The sequence below is a fragment of the Morone saxatilis genome, unplaced genomic scaffold, assembly GCF_004916995.1.
Source record: "Morone saxatilis isolate NCDOM2014 unplaced genomic scaffold, NCSU_SB_2.0 Contig12, whole genome shotgun sequence".
Classification (NCBI taxonomy): Eukaryota; Metazoa; Chordata; class Actinopteri; family Moronidae; genus Morone; species Morone saxatilis.
In genome coordinates this window covers 9,048,222-9,065,896 of record NW_023339674.1, presented here as the reverse complement: position 1 = coordinate 9,065,896, position 17,675 = coordinate 9,048,222, and the positions used below count along the sequence as shown (strand labels likewise).

The 17,675-nt window shown below is 38.7% G+C and overlaps 1 protein-coding gene across 1 annotated transcript in view; it reads left to right on the top strand.

Moving 5' to 3' along the window:
* Positions 1-958: 958 nt before the first annotated feature.
* rab3ab (RAB3A, member RAS oncogene family, b) overlaps positions 959-17,675 on the top strand; it is a gene marked incomplete in the record, with an annotated part of 22,001 nt that continues 5,284 nt past the window's right edge. The window contains 3 exon segments of the mRNA XM_035654121.1: positions 959-1,031; positions 12,294-12,518; positions 17,497-17,603. Coding sequence (XP_035510014.1) covers positions 12,294-12,518; positions 17,497-17,603 — 332 coding nt within the window.

The window sequence follows — 17,675 nt, the reverse complement described above, 5'->3', positions numbered from 1 at the left end:
GTGTTACGCCGTAGGTAGGGAACTAGGACGAGTCGTCTACCAATACTGCCAAACCAATTGTAAAAAATCTTGGGGTAAAAGTAGACTCAGACCTTGAACTTGACAGCAGATAAAAGCTGTAGTGAAATCTAGCTTTTTCCAGTTAAGGCAGCTGGCAAAGATCAAACCAGTCCTTCAGGAGACAGCACTTTGAGACAGTAATCCACGCCCTTTGTGACCACTCGGCTGCGTATTACTTAATGCACTTTATTTATTGGGGGGTTAGTGGTCCTCAATTGCTCGGGGTCTTCAAAACTGGTACAAATATGCTGCTTCACGCTTTTAAACTGGACATGCAAGTATAAGCAATTTCACCTATTTTAGCTCACTCCACTGGGGCTGCCCGTCCACTTAGGATCATTTTAAAATTATTTGTATTAAATTTATTTTAAGCTTGAATGGCCTTTGTCCGCCACTTTACCTCTGCTGAGCTGCTGGCACCCCTCACTTCCCAGTCCATCTCTCAGGGTCAGCTTACCGGGGGTCTAGCTCCTGACAGTGCTAAAGCTAGGCTATCTCAGAGACGAGCGCGTTGCAGCTCAAAACTTTGGAATGGATTGCCACTGGCACATTAGGACAGTCCACCTCTCTGGGGTCTCATTTTTAAAACTCTTCTTAAAACCACTCTTTTCGCGACACAGAGGGAAGGATTACATGCAATTTTACCTGTTGCGGGCCCAGGCAATTTCTCTGTTATATAAAAGACTCACTATTTTTTATTTCTATTATTTTATTTTATTGCCTTTTATTTAACGACCCACTATTGCTGTGCCAGTATCTATTTATTCGTGTATATCTTTTTGTTGGCGCACTTGGGAAAACCTTTGGTGTTTGGTTGAAATTCGTGTTATAAGTGGATTGGATTGGATTGGACCTTTATTCTGGAATTCCCAACCGGATGTTACATTACACAACCTTTCTAACTTGACAGCGGTGGTGTTTCTGCGGGTTGCTGGACGCGGTGGATAGCAGCCGGATAGAAATCTATAAAGGTGGGATTTCTGTCTTTATTAATCTATTACACAGACACACATCTTATGTTTAAATATACTGCGTTTAATATCCAATGTTTGTGAGCGTTTGTGTTTAAATATCAAGAAAAGGATTTCAAATTAAAGAGCCTTTGACATAAGATGCCTGCTCTAGAACAGCTGTTCTCATTGTGAAAACCTTAAAACCGTCATCGCATGCCTAAAATGCACATTCATTAGTGTTGGTGTGTGTGGATGGATGTGAAGGTTGGTTCAGTGGATCTCTGGATTGACTCAGGGCCTGTCCTGCAGGAAAAGGCGTTTCACACCGTCCGTCCGATGGTTTAAATGAGGAAAAATGTGTCTAAATGTGTCTGAGGAAGAAACAATGGATTTAAATTCAAACACTTAAAATCCATTCATAGAGAAAACCAGACGACAGGAATCATATATGTTATTTTTTGACACGCATACGTACAAACATCAGTAATTGTGTTATATTGTATAGATTATTACCATGAAACAAGCTATAAGGTCACCACTGTAGTACCACTGACTCACTATCAGTCCGGATGTTTGGATGCTTATCATATTATTAGAATGTAATTCATTAAACATTGAGCAGTGTGCCAGACTGTTGTGTTCCTGTGGTATGATAAAACATTCAGTCCTAAACCAATCAGGTCTTGGATAATGCATTGGCGTGTGTGTGTACCTGTGTGCGTGTGTGTGTGCGCGCGCGCGCGCTTCCCATATTGCAGCCCATCCCAGAAAACAGAAAAAAATGAATTTTAAAGAAAATAAACACAGAAACTGTATATAATTGGACTTACTATAGGACTTTCATATACATATATGTATACTGGGTAAGCCCAATATAAATAGTTGTAGCTTAACATATAAATGCTCCAGTTTCTGAAAGGTCCAGTGTAGATAAGGGTCAGTTAGTTAGTAGTTTCTTCGACATGCTTGGGAGGCTGAGTTGTATTCAGATGGTTGCAATCTGCAACTTCACCACTAGATGCCACTAAAATCATAGAGACTGGTCCTTTAAAATGTCGGCTTTATGAATGGATAGAAACATTTTCTTATCCAGTGATTTACAATTGAGTCTATAGATGAAAGTAAGTTTGTGTGTTAAAGAGAGAGACTGTCAGAGGATGTTTTGGCTTCACCTACTATTTTCAAAGCTGTATAATGATGTAATAGTTGATTTAAGAGTCAGTCAGCAGTTTCTTTATCAGAATTAATCAATATAATGGTACAATACAACAACACAAAGATTAGACTATAAAGTCTTCTGGGAGTGATTCTTGTGCTGCAGTTTTTCGGTTTTAACCTGCAATGTTTTCATGTGTTTGAATGAGTCTGAATGTGAGCCGACAGTCTGCACTTCCTCTGCTGACAGTGAAGTTACTGAAGGCAACACTGACGCATCGATTGTGTCTCCTGGGAAAACACACATCCACGTTGCCTGTGACAAACACTGCTAGCAGCAAAGCTCAGATTCATATGCTTGGGTCATTATATTTTTATTACATTTCAGATATTAGTCTGTCAGTGTTTCTGGGACTTTTCTTGTCTGACTACGGCTCTAATTAAGACATTTCATACTTTAAAGAGCGGCTGTCCCATCTGCTTCGAAGGCTTTTACGTACAAAGCAAAAAGATCTCTGAAAGGGGAAATTCTTGTAGGTTTTTTGATCATAAAAATGCTCAAATATACGTGATAGGTATATAAAAACAGGGAAGAATTGTGTCAAATAAAAGAAAGATATTAATTCAATAAATATAAACCGGTTTATAAACAGACATGAAGCTGTTTTTAATCCAGAATGTCCTGGATTCACCTGCAGACTCAAGCAACCCACAAAAACATCTCCCACATCCTGGCTGCTCCCCTCTCTGCTTTCTGTTCGCTGTGAAGAATAAAAAAGAAAAAATAAAATGCTATTTTTAGCTTACCCTCCTCTCATCTGCATCCCCACGCTTCCTAGAAAATGGAGGCACGTGATTGGAGGAAAAAAATGCCGTCTCAGGCAACCTGGAAGCGGGACAGCAGCTGCATACAAGCACTGCTGCATTAGTGAGGAGACATCTTCTCTGTTTCAGTGCATTGTTTGTTGATGAGGCTGTCTGGTAATATAGTGATAAATGACACGTCAGGTGAACTGTCGGATGTGGATGAAGGTTTTTTGTAAATTAATTTGACCAATTTGTGTTTCAGTGGTCCAGTTTTAATGTCCCACTTTTCCACCCATGAGAAATCAGGTCTGTAACACTGAATATTTTTAACATTTTGGCATAAAAAACACTGACTATTTTACATTTGTGGAGCGTAATAAGAGAGATCAGGACAGCAGACAGTGAGGGGAAGATATACACACCAGCTGCTTGCCAGAAGAGTCAGAGGTCAAATGGCTGCTGACTTCACTTAAACAACAGCAATATAACCCTCCAAAATTAAATTGATTTTGAGTTTTACAAGTCTCTTGGCTCGAGTGGTTAGAGTTTTACGGTCCTCATCTATATTGTCTTAAAGATTTTTAATTTAATCTAAATATTTGATTCTTTAGAGTCCTGCTGGTTTCTCTAATTTAGATTTAGCTTCCTAGTTCTGGTCCTAGTTGTGATTTTGGGTGTGAAAAAAATTTTCATGTTCAGTAGAACATTTTAGATCTGTGAAAATCTTCTTCTACCCTCTCAGTCTGTCACAGTTTGGAGTTTTTCTTTCTAACAGAGAATGAGAAAGAGAATCATCAATCAATCATTTACTCAAGTAACAGAAATATAGCCAACAAAATGTACCAAAGTTAAAAGTACTCATTATGCTGGATTGTGTGTTATATTACTGGATTATTATTTTAATGTGTTAATATGTAGGCCAAGGCTATATTTTACTGGTATTGTAGATGGTCGAGGTAGAGGAGGCATCGTCTTTTATAAAGTGATCATGTTTGAAGTGAAGAAAGTAGCATAAAATGGAGATTAAAGCAGAAGTACCTCACTATTGTCATTAAATACAGTACTTAAGTAAATGTACTTAATGACTATCCTCCACTACCTATTTGTCCTAATAAGGAGGGGAACGAGATGCATCTGCTTACTGTTGCAAATTCGTAGATCTCGCCTTGTTTAATCTGTGCAAATTTCAATCTGTCTGACCTTTGATCTGCAAAATAGCAATGCTCACTAATGTCCAACCGAGGGCGGGGTTGACCCCTTGATTAAGAAGTATTGACTCTTCATGGTACTTTTTTTTATAACTGTGTTTAAAGAGTACAATAGAACAGTAGAAGAAGAGGGATGCTTCACGGCTGGCAGTGCAAGGACATACTATGGAAGGTGAAGAGGTGTTGCTAATGCTAGCTCGCTTATTTATCTCATGTGAGTGTTTAGGCTTGTAGAGGTCACACAGTGTGAGAATTGTTATCGTTTTATGATGTGCGGCGTTCAACTGCTACTAGTACCTGGTGGATGAAGTACTCAGCTCTTTGAGTGGCAATATCACAGTGTGGAGATACAAAATGTCCTGCATTCAAAATGTTACTGAAAGGTTCAGTGTGAAACATTTAAGAGGATCTAATAGGACAAATGGAATATAATATTTTTAGGTATGTTTTCATTAGTGTATAATCACCTGAATATAGGAATCGTTAGAATGAGACGTTTGTATTTACAGATCCTTCCGTGGAGTCTGCCATGTTGAACTGCCATGCGCTAAATCCTACACACTGGTCCGTTAAGTAAAAGTATTATAAAGTACCAAAAGTTCTCATGGTCCATTTGTGTATTATATTATTGGATTATAATTAATTGATGCATTAATGTGTACCTCACATTAATGGTGCAACTGGTACAGGTGGAGCTAATTTCATTACTTTATAAAGAAGAAGAAGAGTTTCAATAGTCTTATCTGATCCTATAATTATGAATACATTTATTTGTTTATTATATTTTGTATCTGAATATGGAAAGCAACTAGTAACTGAAGTTGTCAAATACATTTTGTGGAGTAAAAAGTATAATATTTCCCTCTGAGATGTAGTAGAGTACAAGACAACATTGTACTTTAGTGCAGAACTTAACTGAAACTCCAGTATGTTTCATGCTCTCTGAAAGTTTCCACTGTGTCGTGGAGCTGAAGACGCCTCTGCTGGTCGTGTCAGCAGGTTTCTCCGTAACTGTCTTTAAGCAGGAAGGTGTTTAGATGCTCTTGGATCAGCTGAGGATTAGCCATCGGTCTGCAGGAAGCCACCCAATACTGATTAAATGAGCCTGACTATAGCTGCAGCAGCACTTAGCTCTGGATCAATCCAGCTCCTGTAGGACGTCAATCTCTTTTAGGTGACAGGTTTAGTGGCAAGCTTGATGATGTCATCGTCCAGCACAGAAACTAACAACTCTTAGTCATGATTGAAGTAGGATTAAAAAAACAACACAATTACTGACAATGTGCTGATTAAGATGGATGAATGGATTGTTTTTCTGCATAGTTTCTATCATTATGTTAAATATTTTTCAAAAGGCAATCTTCAGTGCTTTATGTTATATAAAAATGTTGCTTTTTTCTCTTCTGCATGATCAATTTTTTCTAAATGATTCAACCTGATCTCACAAGCATTTATAAGAATCCGGTGTATAACAGTAACTACTGTTATACACCGGATATAGATATAGATCAGAGATGTTGATTTATCAGCTCAGTCTCCCGAAAAAGGCCCAAATATTCAAGGATTAAAAACACGTCCCTTCCTCCTCCATGATGAGAGCAGCTCAGTTTTCCTCAGCAGCTAGTGTCCATTTTGCAGTCTTTGTCCCACCTGGCTTAAGCTTTCAAATCATGTCCCCCCCTGACATTTAATCTCGTCTTCGCATGCTGGTTCTGGTATTTAAACCATGACAACCTCGATTTGATTTAAAGTGGCTGAAATAGTGTTGATGTGAAATGTGTAAGGATTTTTTAATTTCTTTTTGCAGCTTTGAACCATCAGAATCACTTAGACACGAGGGAAATACACATTACAGACAATATTAATCAATATTAGTACACCACAGCATTGTTGTTGTTTTTTCTCAGAGCCTGAATCCGTTTATTTAGACTCACAAATGTTGTCACGACAGATTTAGAATCACTTTGTTGGTTAAAATTAGATTTTAGAGATGTATTTAAAGATATCTGTCGAATGTAAAACTGATAATAACGAGGATGGTTATGATGATGAGAGTTTATTGATCCCTGTGGGGAAGCAGGGTCATGAGTCAGCACATTCAGCAGCAAATATATTATAATAAGCTATAATAAGAAATGTAAACATTAATAAAAAGTAAAACAGAGAAAACAACAAATAAAACTGCAAGAAAAGAGCAATATATGTAAATGTAGGAATACAGATTACTAACATATGTGGATCAACTTGTTACTCACACAAACAAATAAGCTGAAACAATTAGTTAACTAATCGATAAGTTGATACATTTTTCTTTTAGGTTTGATCAGGTTTCAGCTTCTTATGGATAATTAAGGACATGGCCGCTTTGAGTGACAGGTGGGTGTTATTAGGCTTCCTTCAGCCTGCCTCAGCTCCAACCACGCCTCCCTGTATCCAGAAACCTATGGCTGACGTCAAAGGAGGCTACGTTCATTTTTAATTACAGTCCGTGCTGAGATAACGTAATACGAACTGCGTGTGGCGAGCTAAACACACTCAAACAAAGTCATTCGAGTCGCTTGCTCACCAAACAACGTCTTTATAGTGGACTAGTCCAGATTATATGACGTATTTATCACCGAAGCAGTGGTTATACCTCATGAGGAGGAGTCTGTCAAACAACCTGTTCCTCCTCTAGACGGTGTCACTGTGTTGAATTTCATGGATATTGTAGGGAACTCTCTATCTCTTCCCCAAAACTTCAAATATTCATTGAATATTCAGTGTCGGAGTTAAAGGAAGACGTATCCTCCTCAATGAGGGCAAAGTCACCTAACCGATTGTTAAACATTAGATTTTTTGGATTGAACAATTTATGTAACACAAATAACAACATAATTGTTTGACTAGTAACTGTCATGTGATTACTGATTTAAGAACAGTACTGTGTTACATTACCGCAAGTGAATGTAATGTATACTTCACTGTACAGCTTCCAGTCTCTTTAAATCATAAGTTGTAACCAACCCATGCGCTATGGATGCTCTCACCGTTCGGCACACCTGACTTGTAGATTTGTTCAAAGGCTGTTTACAGTCGACAGCAAATGAAAGCAGCAGCGGTGTCCTGCAGGCTGGAAGACATTTGCCTGATGAGAATTTGTTAATTACTTTGAGATTAAGCACAGAAGCCTCGGTCTGTAAGCTTCTGTATCAAATTAGTGTTTAGTGAAGGTTAAGCCAACTCTCTTCTCCGCAGCTAATCTCTGAGACGCAGAGGAAAGGCTGCGGTAATCTCACCACACCGCCACGTACAGCAGACACTCAACGGCCTCCTCTGAAAATGTTTGACAAGATCCAGACTTCCAGAAGTGGCTGCTAATATTCAACCTCTAATCGCTGCTATTAAAAACTGTCACATGCTCACGTTCCATTTTTAGGTATCAAACCAGCACTTTGCTCCAGAACAAGCTCAGTAAATCCACGTTGTAGATTTTAGGAAAGAGACAGGAGGTCAGATCAAGCTGCAGCACCTTGACAGATAAAGCAAATATTCCTGAAATGGGGAATGAATTCAGATAGAAATATGTTTTATAGAGACATGTAGGGGAAAAAGAGAAATAGTGGTTGAAAATGCAGGGAAAGAGGTGAAGTGTATAGATGTGAGCTTGTATTAAAGGGTAATTAATATGAAGAAGCAAAGATAATCAATAAGTTTAGACTCTAAACTGACTGTAAGAACTTGGCTCGAATGTCTGTTTAAAACTTATTTCCTAATGTTCTGTCACTGCAACACCGCTGACTCAGCTCAAAGGAAGCCGCTGATAAGAAGCACATGGGCTGAAGTATCTGCTGAGTGGAGACACTTTGGTGCAACAGTAACACGAGCAAATACATTTTTAATAAGGCTGGCCGAAGACGAAATCGAACACCAAACTGTGATCAAGTGTGATATCACTGTTGTTTCAGTCATATCTTTACATTTAAGGCCATTTAAGGCAAAATTTAAGGCAAGATTTAAGGCTAATGTTAGCATTTTGTAGTTTAAGGTATATTGTGTTATTTTTGTGAAGTGCTTTTTAAATGGTTACCACTTGAATTCAACATACAGAATTATATAATGTTTTGATAAAGTGTTTCACAAATGTGTTTTTATGTTTTATTTTAATGCGCGTTTTAAAATCTGAGAAATGCCAGAAATAAAAAGAGTTGCTTGCCCGAGTAGCCAAATTTGATAAAGAAAACCAAAATGGTTCAATGGAAATAGAAAAGTAAATCATGATGTAGATGAAGCAGGTGAATTATTCTCAAACTGTCACTGAAGAGATAAAAAATGGTGGAAGATGAAATCTGTGTGGAGTGATGAGGAGACTGTAGCCTTTCCCAAATTAAAGGTCCAGTGTATGCAATATGATATTCATAGGTATGTTTTCAATAGTGTATAATTAATTAACTATAGGAATCGTTGTGTTTTTGTTACCTAAGATTGAGCCGTTTGTATCTACAGATGCTGCGGGTCGCTTTCCGTGCAGTCCCCCATGTTTCTACAGTAGCTCAGAACGGATAAACAAATAACGTTTTATTTACATTTTCCACGGCCGTACTCATTCCATGGTCGTCAAATACAGATGCGAGTGGTATAGAGTTATAATCTACACACTGGTTCTTGGAACAAACATAAATGCCACATTTCCATCCTTTTTCTTGATGTTTGACTGGAACTCTTTTCATTACTTTATCCCTTTTGCTTCTTCTTCTGCATTGGTTTAGTTGCACCTGGCTGGAGAATTAGCGCCACCAACTCCTAATATCTGCGTAGTTAAACCTTCCTATGTAACAGTTAAGCAAGCCGGTCAGAACCTCGGTCAACTTCTTTCTTCTGGAAAAAGATATTTTTGAGACACACAGTAAGTCTTAAAAATATGTTTTTTCCAGAGAACCAAATGAACTTACATTAGATAATCATGTGAATTAGTTCCATAAGTGTGTCGTCCTTTGAATGCTGATGGACAACTGAACCATCTTTCCATAACATTTTACAGAAGTTCGGCCTGCTGTTCGATAATTGTGGGTCATCTAATTCAGGTAGGATCTTTGTCAACATACCGTACGTCTCCTTCGACCCCTGTGTTTGTTCTCTTTTCCTGTAGCTGGTATAGATTACGCTCTCTCACCCTGCGTGAGTCACACTGCAGTTCACTTCACTGCAGAGCTCTGAGACTTTTCAGTCACATTTTCAGTCGTCTAAAAGACTCAACTGGATGCCAATCAAGTTCTGCAGCATCGTTTTATGACAGTGACCATGAGGTTAAAATGCTGACTCTTAATAAATAATAATATCTCCTAATGTTTATTGTAAATCATGCAGTCTTTTGAAGTACATGCAGGAGCTCCAGCCTGCAGATTTGTGAGGAATTATTGACGTCACAGGCGGAGACAAACTTGTCATCAACCAAATAGAAATCGACAGCCATGCTGCTGCGAGTTCAGATGTCCTCAAACTAAGAGCCTGAGAAACAAAATCCTATTTACACAAATTAGACGAGGAATTATAAAACATTTTTTTGTGTGATTTCTGGTCTAGCTATTCGTCTTCACTTTAACTTCCTGTTTGAACTCCAGTTACAGTTGTAAGTGGGTGTAGCAGGTTGGGTTATAGCTTTAAGTTACATCTCTATCTGCCTTCTCAGCCCCCCTTTGCCTAAAAACACCAATGTGTTGAGGAAGGGTCAGTGCTTTTTTATTATTTATCAAGCATCTCTGTGTTCCTTCATGTAAACCGATAGGCCGGAGCTCTGAGGAGGGTGCACTTGTTTTGTTTGTGCTTTATTCCCTGAGAGTTCTCGTGTTCCACTGCAGCCGAGTTGAGATAACAGTCTAAATATAGAGCAGGGTGCAGGGACTCTGAAGCCTGTGGGCTCAAATCATTGTGCTCTCCTCAAGAGTCAAGGTTTCCTGAATCCTTTTAGCCCCTTGTTGCCCTGAATTCTTGTAGCACAGTAAGGAGTTAGCACGGTTCTGTCGCAAGCATGTAGCTGATGGTGTTTCTACTGAAGCTGGCATTAAGCTTCCAGTTCTTCAGAGCTGCTTCAGAAGCCGTCATCATACCTTTCCAACTTCGGACTGTGGGTGGGTCTGATATTCACACCAATTTAATGCAGATCTGCATATCTAGCGAACTAATTGGATGATTAATTGATCAAATTCCTGTCAGGGGGAAATTTGAAACAGAGAAAGAAAAAAAAAGAACAAGTTATAAATACTAAAAGTCTCCAAACAACACCTGATGTTTGCCAACATGCAGCCTGAAGAAGTATGTTTCAGTCTTGAGGAACTTCAGGGTTTGCAAAGTTAAGGTTTCTGTCCAAAAAAGCAGTCTTGTTCAAGAAAGGCATCACGTTCACATAGTTAAAGGGAAATATGCTATTTGTCAACCACAGTGTTATTCTCATATTTGTCTCCATTTTTATCGGTCATGATGATTTTGATCACAATTGTTGTAGAGATTCAGGAATTTTAACATAGACAAAGTAAATGTGACCAAGCAGCATGAAGCTCTGACAGCTTGAATCTTGTCTTTGGGATCAATCTGTTCAAGATGTCGTAGGGAAACTGCATTGAATAGCAGATATATGTTTTGGTTAGCCTATAGCTCTCCAGTTGGCATAACTACCTGCTGTTGTAGATACTGTGTGTGGGCTAGTCTAAAGTTACCTCTATCATATACTTACTTCTTAGCGGTGTCATTGTTGGTGTAAAACTACATCTTTCCTTGACTGTAACTCCAGCTGGGACTCCTGCCATGAAGGAGCAGTCAACGTTTGCTGGTTAAAATAACCTTCTGATTACAGTAATCGACGGTACATACAGAGCTACTAATGTTAAAAAACACATCCAGCTGGTGAATATAAAACTCCAAAATAACTAAATCTCGGTGTTTGACCCGCAGCTGCCTGTGCAGTGAATTATTCCTCAAACATCCCCAGCTGATTGTGACTGATTGAGATTTGCCTCCAACATTTTGCCAAATTGAGAAAAGAGGGAAGATGGGTTTTCTGTTTTCCCCTGACATTGCAATGTGCTGCTTTGATTAATTACCATGAAGCAAATGTGAAGTGTTTAAGCCTGACTAGTTAATCACCATCATTTGTTATGCTGAGCCTAACAGATGCTGACAGAATCACATCTTTTGTCTAAACACTCATTAAATGTGTGACCTTTTCTACATAATATAGTGTCATTAATTCAGAGAGGGTCGGCTTTGCCAACCAGGAAACCCTCAAGTCATGTCCACGCCTACATTTTGATCATCAGCTGTGCCTGGATAAAGGCTCGTGGCGCTCGGTTACAAACGAATGTCTGCCAGGTTCCAGCAGTACCTCATCCCGTCCCCCGACCTGCTTCTCAGGGTTAATCCTGCAAGCTAACATCCCCAGTTTGTGGGTCCATTCTGTATCACAGAGGAATTCAATCCACATCTGGGTCTAAATCAGCAAGAATCCTCTGTCATCTTTTCAATTATTTTCTTAATTAATTGTAATTAATGTTTTTTAAATGGTGTGAAAAACATCTGTATCCCACAGCCCAAGGAGATGTATTCAGATTGCTTGTTTTATTCAACCTGCACTCCAGAACTCAATATATTCAGTTTAATATAAATAATTTCAGCATTATTGTTTAAAAAATAATTTTAAATGATTAATAAATTATGAAACGATTTGACTAACAAAGAATAATCAACTAATTGTTGCAGGACCAGTCTGCATTTTCTTTTTCTTACCCACAGTTTTCCTTTAAGTTTTATCAGATCAACTGACTTCTCTTAGCGTCTTTGCCTTGTATGTGACTAAAAGGAGCAAATGACCAAAGAGGCCACCTGCAGTCCACATTTTCTCCATATAATATTATCCAGTTTCACCAAAATTAGTGACAGTTGGTGTGTCAGTTAAGTGTTACGTACTTCGCACAGGAGATCTTATCCCAAATCAACCAAGTTACATAGTGCAAAAACAGGCATATAGGAGTGGGAATGAGAGATGCTTCATTCAATCTATTGTAAGTGGGTGTAGCACCAAAACTATTACATAATGTTGCTTTAAAGTTTTATTTTTCTCGTTTGTCTCTGTCCACAGATGGCCTCAGCAACAGCGACCTACGGGCAGAAGGAGTCTTCGGACCAAAACTTTGACTATATGTTCAAGATCCTCATCATTGGCAACAGCAGTGTGGGCAAAACCTCATTTTTGTTCCGCTATGCCGACGACTCCTTCACACCGGCATTCGTCAGTACAGTGGGCATTGACTTCAAGGTGAAGACCATCTACAGGAATGACAAGAGGATCAAACTACAGATCTGGGTAAGACATCTGGAGAAGTGTTGAGTTTCCTGGAAGGAAGTAAATCAAACTAACATCTAAAAACACACACAGCTTTCGTCTCTTTTCCCCAATTCCCCCCAGTGTCCCATGTTGCTGCAGTTTCACATATCACCTTTGGGCCACATGTGTCCAACTTTTTCCTTGTGCTTCTACCAAGTGCATTTGATTCTCTCTTTCCTCTGCATGCTTTGCGTATTCAGGTGTGTGGAGGTGCAAAATTACAACATTTGTTTTTGCATCTTGTATCTCTCAGTGGTAGCAGGCATTCAGCTCAGAGCAGCTGTAAAGACGTTTACTTCTGGTGGTTTGTTTTGAGAGCACCTGGTCTACATCTGAATGTAAAAGCATAATCAGAGGGTGAAGGCTTGATGCTTAAGAGAAAGATGACAAGACACATCAATGTGATACTCACTTTGAACCTTTGAAACGAAACCTGAAACCTATTAGTCATGTTTCAGTGTGTTGGATTTAGTGGCATCTAGCAGTGTAGTCGCGGATATGAAACTCTGTCACTTCACTCTCCCTTTCCAAGAATGATGGAGAAACTTTCAAGGCTGCAAGCTTGGGTTGTACATTCGATGCTGAAAGCAATCCGCAGCATCTGTAAATAAAAGCCCCATACACAACAGACTGTGATGCACTGTGTGATCTGACACCTTTCTATCAGATCCAGCATGAACTGTTTTAGCAGTTTTAACTACAGTAGCTCGTCTGTTTGATTGGACCACACGGGCCAGCCTTCGCCCCCCACAGGGCCCCCGCATCAATGAGCCTTGGCCACCCATGATCCTGTCCCCGGTTCACCGCTTTTCCTTCCCTCGGACCACTTACCACAAACTACTGACCACTGCAGACCAGGAACACCCCAACAAGAGCTGCAGTTTTGGAGACTGCTCCTGGACCCAACCGTTTGTCTAGCCCTTGTCAAAGTCTCTTAAATCCTTACACTTGCCCATTTTTCCTGCTTCTAACACATCAACTTTGAGGACAAAATGTTCAGTTGCTTCCGAATATATCCCACCCACTGACAGGTACCATGATAACGAGATAATCAGTGTTATTCTCTTCACCAGCCAGTGGTTATAATGTTATTGCTGATCGGTATAGTTAAGCATATTATACTACATTTCTGCCAACAGACCCTTTTAATTTTACACCTTTAAATTATATCTAATAATACAGGAAATAACATTTCATAAGATATTTTATAACACGTCTAACAGACTTATCTGCGGCTCTGTGAAACGCTGCCCTGTGGTGCAGTTTTATTATGCAGACCTTCCTCAGATCTCAGTGAACATGCATATATTTGCACACAGTGTCATCCTCTCTGCAGCCTGCTCATCCAGCTGCCCCTTGCATAAGTAGAAATCAATAGAATACAATAGAAGCGTCACAATATGAAAACACAGCACAGGTGTGGGGTTTTCTGATGTTTTGTTGCATCAGACATGTGAAGTGAACACAATCATGAGCTGTGAGAACAGACTCCCTGCAGAAAACTGGTGTTTCAGTAACGCGTTGTAGATCATAACATCATTTCCACTGTTACTGCACGTTCTGCAGCAGACTGAGTTACGATGGTGAACAGCATTGTGAGTGTGAGTGTGTGTGTGTGTGTAGTGCTCTCTCTGTTGTCAGCCTTTGCCAGGTCTTGCCTCTGGTAAGGAAGACACGATCGGCCAATCAGAGCATGAGAAATGGATGACTGGGTGTTGCTCTCCCCTCCCCCATTACTACACATCTACCCGAGTAGATATCCCCTCCCTGCCGACCGCACATGCCCACACACACACACATACATACACTTACACTTGCAAAAACCCCATCCCCCCACCAATCAGCAATTCTCTCAGCTGAGACTACTGTAGAGTAAAAATGAAGATGGTTTTGAGTAATGAGCTCAAAAGTGAACATACAGTATGTATAATAATTGTGAGTACAGTTAATCCCATTTATATAGACTTATATGTGTTTATAAATATTATCTCACTTGTGTTAAGTGTGAAGCCAATACATATTTTTTTTATTGATTTTTCTGAATATTCTTTAATCAAGTAATTAACAATTTAGTCCATAAAATGTCAGAAAGTACTAAAAGAAATGTCCAGAGCCCCCTCTCCAAATATCTTGTTTTGTCCAGCCAAACTAAAGATCAATTTATAATCACATAAAATACAGAAAATCAGCTCATTCTCATGTTTATAGGCTGGATACATCAAATGTTGATACATTACTTAAGTAATGGTGTTAATGTATTTTCAAATTTTATTTAATCTTCTCACATCCATTGATATTGCCACCAAACAGACCAAAGATGGTGTTTAAATTCTGCACTTTAATTATATTTACAACAGTAACATACCGCACCATAACCACAAATATTGTCATGTCTTTCTATTATCTCAGTTCACGCTAGTTTTCTGCTCTTACTTCAGAAACCTTCCTCCGTCCATGCAGTGTGTTACTTAGTCTGCAATGTATTTTAATTTTTGACTCGTGTTTCATTGAATTAAATCAAACTTTCCTGTGAAAATACAATGTATTCACAAGTCCACGAAGCAGGGAAAACATTGAATGAGGGTTTATTTGAAGATAAAACTGCCTTACAGCTCCATCACCTGTCATAAACAACAGAAATATATGTTCCTGTAGCACTTAAAGAAAGAATAGCAGCAAATTTAAATAAAAGCTTCACATAGTTCACCAATAATCTCAGATATTAAACATGTGAGACTGTATCTCCTACAGCCCAAATATTTAAAATTTGTATTTGAAATCAAATCCCTTTGATGAAAATTAAAGAATGAAAAAGAAACCTTTCATATCCTCAATGATGATTCATTCTTGCTTTTCTCAATCTGTGCCAAATTTATGTCGAGGCTCTCACCTTAGTTATAGCGGTTAACTACATTATATCACAATATTTTAATTTAGCACACAAGCTGTTCACTCATCTAAAACATTAACAGCTTTAACTGTTTTCAGGGCTCATGGTAAAACAAGAACTCCAATGTGTTCATTATGTAACACCTCTCAGTGCTACCTACACTGACATTTTAGGTATAGAGCTGATGCTCTCACCTCGAGCGGCCTGCAGCACACTGAGTGGATGACATAAACTGCAGTAGCAGCACATTATCACTAATAATATGGAGCTACAGATATATATCACAGTATTACTGTGACCTGAGAATATGTGTGATTGAATGAAAAGACACTTTGATGAGTCCAAGAAAAGAAAAGAAAAGAAGTATGTCTGTTAGGTTTGTATTTGTGTATATTTGTGTGTGTACACGTCTATAGACTCTATGTCAGAATGTACATTGGAGTTCATGTTATGTGTGTGTTGTTTAGATAATTCAGCATAAATATAATTCCCTAGAACATTTAATGTTAACTATGTATTTGCTGTATATGTGGTGTGATGTGTCTGAAATAATAAACACACCAACACATTTGCCCATCTAGCATTTATAAGCATTATATAAACATTAGATCACACACTATAATGCAGTTGTTAACATTATGTAAATGCTCATAAATGTTATGGTACACTACATACTTACCATAGGGGCAGTAATTATACCTGATTACTTCCACCCAACTTTGCAGATGTCAGTTTCTGTCTTTTGCTCTTCTGATCTGCACACTGACAGCTGAGTGATGCTGTTGGACCAGAAGCAGCTCGGCTGAGAGAGAGAGATGCAGAGTGTTGGTTATCAGAAACACCAGGCTTGTATTCTCTGAGCATTCATTAGAATTTAGCACTGAAATTCAACCTCACCTGGGTTTGCGTCCAAGGAGAAAGAGCGAGGGACGAAGAGGCAGCCCTCACAGCGAGTTGATGAAGTGTCACCTGCTGGTAGAAAAAAAAAACATTGGAGGCATTTTACTAAGCTGGTTTTACTGGAGACAATACTGCATGTAAAGTCTGACACTTGGTGTGTGTTTGTCTGTCTGTGTCCCATCTTTAAGCTTAAGTATTCACAGACGTTGTTTTTTGGGGTGGATCTCCATTTACATTTGAATAATTTCTAAAATAAGAAACTGAATCGTTTGCACTGTGTCAACACTAGTACACACATCTAAAAACAGGTTATTGCTACAATCTGTAAATCTTTTATCCCTTCTACCATCTTTTGTCTTTGTTTGTGCACTTAAAGTTGCATCAGGATTGCAAATCTTTAAAGAAGGATAGAAGATTGGTGCACTGAAGTGTGTTGTAAACTAAGCAAGGATTGTGTCTTTAAATAAAATGTGTTAAAATAGTGTTACAAAGTACAAAAAATGAGGCTTGAATTTCTGCACCCTGCAGATTCTACTTTATCATCAGACCAGCCAAATTCATTAAGTTGAAACACTGAGTCAGTGGTGTGTTACCTCCCAAAGTGCCTGTTAAAATTCATAAAGTTTTTTCAGAGGGAATAAGCTCATTCCTCACACACAACATTTTACTCAAGATACATAAAATGTTGGCTTAAATAAATTTGCTGATGCACCAAAGCTTTGAGTTCAGAACAAAGTTTTCCTTCTGCAGTGTTCAGCAGCTCTCCAACAGCACTGTGTTTGTTCATAGCATAGAGAGACTTATCATTTACACTGAGATAATCTATACTGTCTTAGAGAAAGTGCTGTGTTAACACACATTCTCACACAACTTCTTATTAATATATGAGACATATAGAATTGAAACACTATCTGTCTCTTGGTTATTTGTGGGGTTAGAGCATCTGTAATCAGATTTGTGGGCTAAACCTTCTGTATACAACTAAATTATACAAAAATAATCATGAAATATGAAATGACGTATGCACATTTTAGTTATCATGAATATGTTTTTAGGTTTTAAACAACTAAATAAGTTATATCATTGTTGGTGTTTGCAGTTCAGTGTCGGAAAAGGGCTTGTCTGACGTGAGAAATAACTGCTTCGTTGTTAATTTATTTCATCCAGGACACGGCAGGTCAGGAGCGTTACCGCACCATCACCACGGCCTACTACCGAGGAGCCATGGGCTTCATCCTCATGTATGACATCACCAATGAGGAGTCCTTCAACGCTGTTCAAGACTGGTGTGTATGCAAGTCTGTGTGTATGAAGGTGGCAACTTAACCTACAATCTTATTTCTTTA